Genomic DNA, 10,858 nt, shown 5'->3' with positions numbered 1-10,858 from the left:
CTCTCTCGTTCACTGCTACGAAGCTCACCAAGCTCGTTGCTAACTGGAGTTCACCTCGTCCGTCTTCACTTGACGTTCGGTTTTTATACTGTGAGGTGAAATCACAATTCTGAATGCAATCACTCCCCTCATTTACATACTTATTTGCTAACAATAAACTTTTTCTATTTGTCTGGCAGCTTATTTTCCAACAATACTCGCTAACCTTTTACATTATTATTTTTGACAATTTTCGGAATGTTTTATTCTTTTAAGGTTTAGCGAATTTAAGTTGTGATTGTGGGGTTTTCTCCCCCCTTTTCTCGGCGCAGACTTACTTTTTTCCACTCAGAATCGCAAGTGTGCGTGAGTTTTTTTCTATGGCGCTTTTCTCTCGTTGGTGAGTTGGTTTGTTTCTCTTCTATTTTTTTTTTTTCTAAGGTGAATGGTGAGGAAACCTTCGTCCTAACAAAAACATAAGCCTCAAACAAAAATATAATAAAAAAAGCAAAATAAAAGTAAATAAAAATAATGCTCGGACTTGGTTCCTTACAATATTTTCATACTTCTTAAGATGGCACCAGTAGTTTTTGATATTATATTGTTCATGAAATGAAATCTAAAATTAATTAAACCTTGCAGTTTAGAAAGTTACTACATTTTATTATGTAAATATCAAAAAATTACTACATTATCATCTGAGCCAAATACAAACAAAAATCCTTCTTGATCTCAGCAAGGTATTAATTAAAAATATTTTTGATCAGTTTGATTGATCGTCTTCAGTTAACGACAACATCGAATAGAAATTATACCTCCATCTAAGCCAAAAGACCAAGAAACAACGACGTCAAATACTTTCTAACTATAATATAATTATTTCTCTATCTAGAAGAATCATTATTATTCAGTAGAATCTACTTATTGTAATCAGGAATTACATGACAAACGTTTTTGGTCATAATTGTGACAAGTCAAAATGCCATAAACTTTCTAATTCATCAACCACGTGAAATGAAATGATAGCAATTTGCCATTTTAAAGACGGCATGACAAGAAATAGCCATTGAACATCAAATAAATTACTATTAATTTAAGAAATTTGTAACATTTCTCTTAAGTCTTGAGTAATAAAAATCGGCATTTTTAGTTATCCTTATAGAGGAGTCACAATGAGGGGTGTCTTGCATAAAATGGCCCCATTCACTCAAAACAATACAAATGAAGTTAGGAAACGGACATTCATTAGAAACATTATTTAAACACACAGAAGATGCCAAAAGTGGCATCGTTGCGCATCTACGCACCTTTGTATATGCATAATCACTTCAAAACATGTAAAATATTGATGCTGCCATCTTAAATGCTTTTCTTCAGTTTGCATATAATTCTGGAATTAGTCTCATACACTAGTGACAGAATATGTACTTTATTAAGTGAATCAAGGATTTCCCAAACTGACTCTTGGACCACTAGCAACCAATCTACCCGGAGAGGTACAATAAATCACTAAAGATCATACAATTGGTGAACAAAACTTTATTAAATATATAGTTACAATAGTCTGGGTAGTTTGGGACACTACCACCCTTAAACCAAAGTATGTATACTTGACCATACTGTATATGGCTGCATACACACTAGGCGTTTTTAAACGCGCGTTTTAAAGAACCAAGAGTTCTACATAGGCATACACACTCAAACGTGCGCATTTATAGATTTTTCTTAAAATGCGCATTTTTCGGGCGCTTTAGTAGAACTCTTGGTTCTTTAAAACGTGCGTTTAAAAACGCCTAGTGTGTATGCAGCCTAAATTTACACCAGGTAGCATAGCACACGTGCATGGTGTGTGGACATGTAGCCAATTATGCTGCCTTGACCTTCACTCCATCTTTACTTCCAAAATTATTAAATTCCCGGTTACCAATGGTGCCGACATTAAGTGCCAACTTAATAGATCCTCCATGACATTCGGCTAGATTGCAATGCCCACCATTGGTACTTTCAGGATTCAAATTCATGAAGGTGTAACGTGAAGAAATGTGAATTCTGTCTCCCTTGGCAAATTCGGCATGACGTTATCATTTCCATGGAGATTAATCAAAGTAGGCGACAGACACGAATAACTTGGTATAAGTCACGAGATAACTTTAGGCATACAAGGTACAATTCAAATTATATTCATTTTCAATTATTGCTAGTATGGTAATGCAGCCAAATACCTCATGTATTTATCCAAATATTCCAGAAGTTTTTCAAATTTTTCTCTTTTATGCTGTTGCAACTGATATCGAATAAACCGATAATGTATTCTCCGCCATTCAATGACGAATCAAAAAAATGTAATAATAATGGCACAAGAATACAAAACTTTTCAGAAAATATTCGACATTGTGCTACGCCATATTCAGAGCAGTCTTTACTCTTGCTTTTTGGCTAAAGTAGTAAAGGAAGATTGGACTGCAGTTGTTCTTAGGTACTCTAATGAAGAGTAGAGTACCCCACGAGTACTCTAGAGCAATGTTTCTTAAACATTTTGCTCACGCGACCCAATATTTTTTCTTTTTTTTTTTCTTTTTAACTGTGCCCTGTGGATATTAAGAGGGACTCTTTTAGCAAACCCGTTATGGATTCGGCCCCATCCCTCACCCCAGCCACAATGGAGTGGCCGGGTGATGAGGGACAGAGCCCGACATATCCGGACAACCACTCCCGAAAAATTCCTGTGGATTTTTCGACTTGTTCGGATTCAATGCTGTGACCTCCAGAGCTACTATCTTAACCGCTCGGCCATCTGTGCAATATTGTTGTATCCGTGTAGAACAAAGGATATCAAGCTTTATCAAAGTTCACTTATATTGTTTTTATAATTAAAAATATTTAACATGAAATAACTACATTTTTTAATTGAAATTTCGTGCGTCGCCATTTTGTTTAACTGAAGCGGTATAAATAACTTAGGGTGCGTTCGTTAATAGCGGTCGCTCTGCTACGGGAGTGCGCTGCTGTTTATACGCATTTAGGAACAACGGTGAAAGAAAGATGGCGGCGCCCGTGCTATCGATAGTATCGTAACGTATGGATCTATGATTTTAAAATGTGCATTTTTTGAAATAAAAGAAGGGTCCCAATTATAAAATTTAATCGTAAAATGAATTATCTTGCCGACAGAGCATTCAAAATAACCACGAAAATTTACAATGCCGGCTACCATTCGAAAAACAAAAAATTCGATAAGACACACCACCGCGTGTACTAACTTGCGCTTTCACAGTTTCTAAATTTTCAATCAACACCACATAATGGACCCCGAAACGAAACTATCTGAGTCATGGAGAACGCCATGTTGTTTTCCACCGTAAACTACTATCAGTCGACCCCCTATAACACTGTTGATTTTTCCGTTTTATATGAATTCCATGTACGAGCCACTTAAATTTTACCAATACGTGAGCCTTCATAGGCCGGCACACGTATTTGTAAAATCTAAGTAACTCGTACAACATGGAATTCATATAAAACGGAAAAATCAACAGTTTTATAGGGGGTCGACTGTACTACAGTCGGCCGTTTTTGCCGTCCGAAGGCACGCACTCCGGACGGAATATAGGAACGCACCGTGTTAATTTTTAAACGGATGCCGCTCGAGCGAAGTTACGCGGAGGAATAAAAGAACCTACCCGAACACGCGGAACAATAACTCCATGATCTTAACGGACCTAAAACATAAAAGTTAATCAACTGCTACAGAATGAATTTAATATAAATTATTAATATTATTTATAAATATTAACGTGTTCCTTCTTATAAATGAATAACACTCGTTGCAAGTTATCGATAAAATTAATTTAACTTTTCGATTATCTTTTGGACTCCAAGATCTGGCAACACTTTTCGATAATAAAAAAATGGTGGTTAATTTTCGGAGGCGTGTTGTAAACAAATGTGTAAGCTAATGAAATCGCATTACGGACGATGAATTGGCTAACGAATAGTTAAAATTTTGCTAGAAGTTTGCTCTTTCGTCGCAGGCTGCCGAGAACTAATTAAATTATTATGTGGATGGTGAGTTTTTACCATATTTTCTTATTTAATTCGCTGTCTCCGTTCGTAATATATAGCATTGGCGCTAATTTATGTTAAAATATTAAGAAAGGCCAACGTTTTTACCCGTTTAATTCAAATATTAAGCTTCTTGCATTCGATTACACTCAGAGCATTAGGAGCAGTGTTTGTTATTGAATAAAATAGAATTAAATTTTCTAGAAATATTTATTTTTCTACAATTATTTCTAGAAATGTTGCCGTATAACTTTAGTATACCTTAACATAAATCGACGGTATTGATTTGCTGATTATTTTTAGTTACTTTGCGTGATTTGCTTAAAGTAACGCCTTACATTCCTACATTTCCTCATAAAATGTCATAAAATTTAAAAATAAAGTAACTTAATGACCAATATTTAAGGAATTGAGGTTATTTTATGTGTAGATCTTATTCAATTTCGGTTTGTTTTTCTACGGATTCGTAAGATGGAGTGTAACGGTGCTTTTTTGGTTCCGTCTTACGCCACGCAAAGCAAACAATAAAATGCGAATAAAATAGAATGACCAAGTACGGTCAACTGTTTGAATAGTAATATTCGGTAGCATAAGCTGGGAGGAACCTGGATCACTCCTTCCTTTTATAAATAAATTAAGGAAAAAGACCTGAATGTGATAAATACGCCTTGCACGTACGTGCACATGTGCACACACGTTCTAGACGTCAAAGAGACATCTGACAATACACGGTGGCCCTCGTTTTAAAACTTATCGAGTTTTAAAATTACCAAAAAAGATTTTCTATTTGCTCGAGGATGTCTTAAAAGACGATGGCCGAGCTTAAATTGGGCTTTGTTAAAAAAAAAAACCTGCTTTATAAATATCGGCTGTCCTCCAGGCTTGGTATCTGGACATCTATTCTGGAATGTTATTATAAATGACTTACTGATTAAATTATCTGACCGTTTCTGTTTGATGGTTATAAAATCAGCTATATTGTTAAAAATAATTAATTATTGAAGACTTGCTATATTTTTTTAAAACCCAGATATTTTCTGTCTTTGCCCCATCGCGCGGATAATTGATGCAAAAGCTGGATGGGTGGCAACACTTGGAACGGACTGAGCGTCTTATTGGTTGAGATAGCTAAGTTGGATCGTGGTAGGGGTATAAATATGTGATGGTCGTATCTGCAGTTTGTTTTATCGTGAGAAGGTTGTAACCGGGAGTATACCTGTATATATGTTCAATATCTAAGAGCTCTCTATATATACAATATATAATATCTTTTTATCAACATTGTTTGTATATCCACAATGATATGGAGGTGAATGTAGGTTTGCACTTTCCGTTTCAGGCTTTCCTCCTATATAGGTTCTAGTTAGGTTACTGGCACTATTCAAATATAAGTGGTTGTTTATGTAAGTTGTTGACGGGAAAATCATTATATGTGAAGGAAATTTGAATTTTATATATATTTTTTCTATATAAACGAACCTAAATGTATTTAAAAATTTTATATTATAATTACAGTTCTTTTTAATTAGAAGTTTCTTATTTTTTCAGGTGCCAGTATTCACAGATGGTCCTTCTCAAGGTCCAACATTACCTCCAGCGTCCACTCAGTTAGCCATTCCAACAACAGTTGGGTTAGCGGATACCCAACCGCTACTTTTTTCTGAACTAACTCTAATTGCTGTGTCAATCTTTCACCACCAGTTTAAGTCCTATTAATAAATAAAGTCCAAAGTAGACATTTAACAATAATAATAGTATTTAAAAGGACAGTAAAGCTTCTACAAGTAAATGTACTGTGTATAACATTGTATTTTATAATTATTTTTCATTTTTCTTATTACTTGTAATCGTTTAAAATATGTCTTTACGTGAATAAATTAATTTTCATTTTATGTTTTGTCATGTTTTTGTTTTTTAATTATTTTTAAAGCTAACGTACGAATGGCAGCTTTCCAACACGATAGCGACTCGTGCAGAGAAGCCATTTTCAGGCCCTGTAAAGTTGGCTATCTAGAGGAGAAAATGCCATTTAGGAACCAATTTTGGCAAATTGATGAAAATCGAATAAAATTTTTTTTTTTCAAATAGATGTTTTCTTTAGATATAACGAAAGATTTTCATCTGAAGTCATGTTTTTAATTAATTTGACATTAAGAGGTTAAGAATCACCTGACAGAGAAAAGTGGTAACGAAACCTCTTATTCGCAGAGTGACAATTGTTTGCATATTAAATAAAACTGTCAGAAATTAAATATTTAAAATATTGTGACAAGAGGAAGTATTGATTAATTTAAAGCTTCATTTTAAAGTATATTTACTACTTTGTGCATTTTATAGAAAATAAAATTGAAATCTCTAACCGATTTCTCTGCAAATTAATTAAATGGACAAACATCGAATCAGGAATCTTAAATAGATTTAAATAATTCAATGTGTTTTCTCTCGAATGCTCAAAGTAGAACCTGAAACTCGAGAAGCGGTAGGCTGATGACTGGATGATGCGGGATTGAATCTGAACAGGCAACCATAAGAATTATTCAGGGGACGGTCCTTTCGGATACGTAGGGCCAGTTTCTCACCATTGTGGACTTTACCTAACCCATGATAAACTTGTAAGGAAGACCCTGTAACGCTCTTAAGGTGGAAAAAGTTATTAAAAAATCAGTAAAGTTAATAAATAATTTTAAATAACAAGATGGTAAACTAATATTTCAGTTCTTAAGATATTATAATACTATCATATCTTAAAAATTGAAATATTAGTTCAGCATCTTGTTATTGCTGTTTGTTAAACTTATCACAGAATTATATTATCTTTTTCTTCTATTTAGTCTTTTGCTTTTTCTATGCCTCATATGGGATCATAGCTTGTTATAATCAATACTTGTTATAATAAATCTGTCTCTTTTCTTCTTTGTCATGTATTTTTATAGAAAATATGTTACGTATAATTTTAAATGAATGAATGTATTTTGAAGTAATAAGCGTTTAATTAGTTGATCATTAACTGATGATGCGTGCGAGAGTGGAGGAGGCGTGGAGCTATGGCAAATCGTCGTTTGAGCGCTTGTTCTTTTTGCAAGCACAAAGTTTCGGAAAGTGAGTTATTAACTTGTTCCAATTGCTCTAAATTTGCTCACTTCTATTGTTTTTGGATCCAGGCAGCAAACTTTCATAAGTTCAGCAAGTCTTACAAAAAACTTGAAAATGTGAAGATTGCAAATTAGTGAAAACCATTAAGAACAACGCAAATTGGACACAGGAACTGGAAAACGACAGAGAACTGGGTGAGTGTGAGCAGATTATTATGACTTCACATAATTATAATAAAAACGTGGATAATACACCAGATAATCTAACTTTCACTCCAACGTCATCTTTAAGTATAACTACCAAAAATTCTGAAATAATTTTACAATAAGTGAAACTAATACACTTGGAGTTGAGTAATATAAAAAAACAAACATAGAAATCCAGAAATCGATAGAATTCTCAACAAATAAGTTAGACAAAATAAAAGAGAGAATTAATGTTTTAGAGAGAAACTATGTAACTGCTATCGAAACAATGACAGAACTAAAGGAAGAGAATAAAAGTACGAAGGCAGAATTAAATTCTCTAAAAGAAAAACTCTGTATGTTGGAGCAGGATCAAAACAACTCAAGCTTGGAGGTTGTTGGCGTGCCGACACTTCAGAATGAGGATTTAACAGAAATAGCAAATAAAATTTTTTCGTTTGTTGACGATAATTTTAATTAGTCAGGTCTATTGAATGCTTATAGAATTAAATCCATAAATAACGAAANAAACAAGGAAAAAGATTATACACTTGGACAAATAACGGAAATGTGTATTTAAAATAGGATACTTTGTCTCCAACAATTTGGATACCAATATTGGACAGCTTAGAGAAAATTTTTCGGAATGACTGAATTATTAACACACACAAAGATAGACGACTTCTCCAAAAAGGGCATATTTGTTTTTTATTGCAACGTAAGAGGTTTACATAATAAATATTTAGAAATACTTAAAACAACCGAGGAATATAACTGCAACTTTGATGTATTAGCTTTTTGCGAGACTCGGACAAATGATGTAAATCCTCCACCATATGTAAAAGACTATCGGCAAGAAAAAATAGAAAGGAAACCTAATCAGCATGGAGGTATAGTAATATATATACATAATGATAAACATTACGAAGTTGTTTCAGATCTAACTTTTACAAGGAATTATATAGATGTAATTACGATAGTTGTAGGTAATTTGATGCTGGTAATAGTCTATAGTTCCCCATCTACAAACTTCAGAATTTTTTGGATGTTATAAATCAGTGTTTCTCAACCTCTAACGAATTGTCGCCCCCTTCAGTAAAACCGTTACGTAGCATCGCCCCTTCACTTCAAAATTCCGATGCCGAGGGCCGACGCTAACGCCAAATTCGTACCGCATCGAATAGACTAGTGACTAGTATAATGTTATTTGTTTAATTATTGTACGATATAACGAATAAAATATCTAATTATTCTTTATATAATGTTTTACTATNCGTACCGCATCGAATAGACTAGTGACTAGTATAATGTTATTTGTTTAATTATTGTACGATATAACGAATAAAATATCTAATTATTCTTTATATAATGTTTTACTATATCGCCCAGAAAATTGTTTTTCGCCCCCCCAAAATATAAATTGTTACTAATCGCCCCCTCAATATAGAAAAACGCCCACATGGGGGCGATATCGCCCTCGTTGAGAAACACTGTTATAAATGAAATACTATTACATAAATCAACTAAATGTGCAAAATATAAATTACAAATAATCGGGGATTTAAACATCGATTTACTTAAAAATAACTCCTCCGACCCATCCTAACTGGTAAATCTTTGCTTTGCTGAAAATTTAACAATTCTGGCTGATTTGAATCAAGGTTCAATCCTGGGTCCACCGCTTTTCAGTATATATATTAATGATTTGTTTAACTATATACCAAAAGAGAATATACTGATGTACACTGACGATCTAGTGATAACTTATTCTCATACGAACGTTATAATTCTTCAGGAGAATTTCAATCACATTTTAAAAATTTTAAATAGTTATATGGAAAACAATGGATTAGTAATAAACAAAAATAAAACTCAATTCCTCCGCTTTGCAAATAGAAATAAAATAATCAATTCGCTTCACCTAAAAATTAAAATAACTGATTATAACATAGAAAAAATAAATGCTATTAAGTTTTTGGGAGTAACTTTTGATGATGACAATCTGCGCCGGAATAAACATATAGATGATGTTGCACTTTCCCTGGTAAAGTATACTGGGATAAATAAGAAAATTCGAGCTTTTTTAAGCACATCACTCTCGAAACGGCTGTACCACACTTGCATCGAATCTAGAATAAGATACGGTATCGCTGTATGGGCAACCGCATCTCTATACGCTGTTAACGAACTTCAGATAGCACAAAATCGTTACATGCGTTCAATTTATAATTTAAACTTTATGGAATCAGTATCCGAAAATATTGACAAGATTAGTGATGTTTACAGGAAACAGATTCTATTGGAGGGCTTCAAATATATAAAGGGAAAAAAAGAAAATAGCTTCCTCGGAATTGGTATAAGTGAATGTAGCAAATCAACACGAGATACTCGTATAATTCGTGAATATAGTCTTCCAATTGTTAAACTACAGGTGGGGAGATCTGCACCGATCTTTCAATTAATCTTCTATTGAAATAGTTTGTGCAACGATTTACGTAACATATCGAGTTATGAAATCTTCAGAAAAAAATGTAAAAAAACGGAAAAAAAACTTAAGACGCAATAATATTTGTTCTTAATTAATTTTTTTTCTCAGCTCGCGTCCTGTTTTTGTTTTGTTCTTTTTTTGGTTGGTTTTGTTGATTTACTGTAAGATGCTTGTAAAAGGCCAACCTGGCCACAGTGTCTTTTGAGAAATAAATAAAAAAAAATACAAAAAAATACGTATAATCTATAACATTTCAGAGTTTCTTCCTTTCTTTCCCCCCTCCCTCTTAAATATAATTAAGTACTTGCGTTAAACACAATTCCTTTAGTATTAGAATAAACTGAATTTGTTAGATGATAAATTTGTACTTTCTATTGTCTAGAACAATGGTTCCCAATTAGTGGTACGCGTACCCCTGGGGGTACGCGAAATTGCATGAAGGGGTACGTGCGGCAATCTAAAATCGGTCGATTTAAAATTTAAATGCATGAGATGAAGCAACCAAAAAAATAATGGGTGAACTATCAAAAATTCGGCAATTTACAACACGATGTCGAATGCACAAATTCGCTTATTTATAACTAAAAATATTCTCGAAATTTCATCAAAAAAATGCATTTGTGACAATACCTAAATGAAATTCTTACGCAAGAAACAAAAATTGTACAATTAACACAATTTGTGTTAATTGTACAATTATCATTATCATCTTGTCAGCGAAGCGGCAATAAAATATTTACTACCATTTTACACAACATACCTCTGCGAGCGCGGATTTTCGGCCGAGGCAAACATGAAAACTAAACATCGTCATCGAATTCGACTCGAAGATGATTTGAGACTGAAGTTGACCAAAAAGCAACTAGATTTTACAAAGTTGTGCAAAGATAATCGTTCACATTTGTCGCATCAAAATTAAATAACCTTATGTTATTTTCATTATTATTAGAATTGTATTTTAAAGGTAATAAATGTAAAAAAAACCTATTCTATTTATTACTAGTTGTCTACCCATAGCTTCGCCCGCATTATATCGAATTTTCTCTTGGGA

The 10,858-nt window shown here is 33.4% G+C and overlaps 1 protein-coding gene across 1 annotated transcript in view; it reads left to right on the top strand.

The window, feature by feature from the left end:
* Positions 1 to 5,589: 5,589 nt before the first annotated feature.
* LOC111615200 (glycine receptor subunit alphaZ1-like) overlaps positions 5,590 to 10,858 on the top strand; it is a gene marked incomplete at its 5' end in the record, with an annotated part of 34,288 nt that continues 29,019 nt past the window's right edge. The window contains one exon of the mRNA XM_023356608.1: positions 5,590 to 5,672. Coding sequence (XP_023212376.1) covers positions 5,590 to 5,672 — 83 coding nt within the window. The remainder of the gene's footprint in view (positions 5,673 to 10,858) is intronic.

Source organism: Centruroides sculpturatus, unplaced genomic scaffold (assembly GCF_000671375.1).
Source record: "Centruroides sculpturatus isolate CEXI.00-Female unplaced genomic scaffold, Cexi_2.0 scaffold2193, whole genome shotgun sequence".
Taxonomy (NCBI): Eukaryota; Metazoa; Arthropoda; class Arachnida; order Scorpiones; family Buthidae; genus Centruroides; species Centruroides sculpturatus.
Note: the sequence above shows the minus strand (reverse complement) of the source record. Positions and strands in the feature narration are given on the sequence as shown.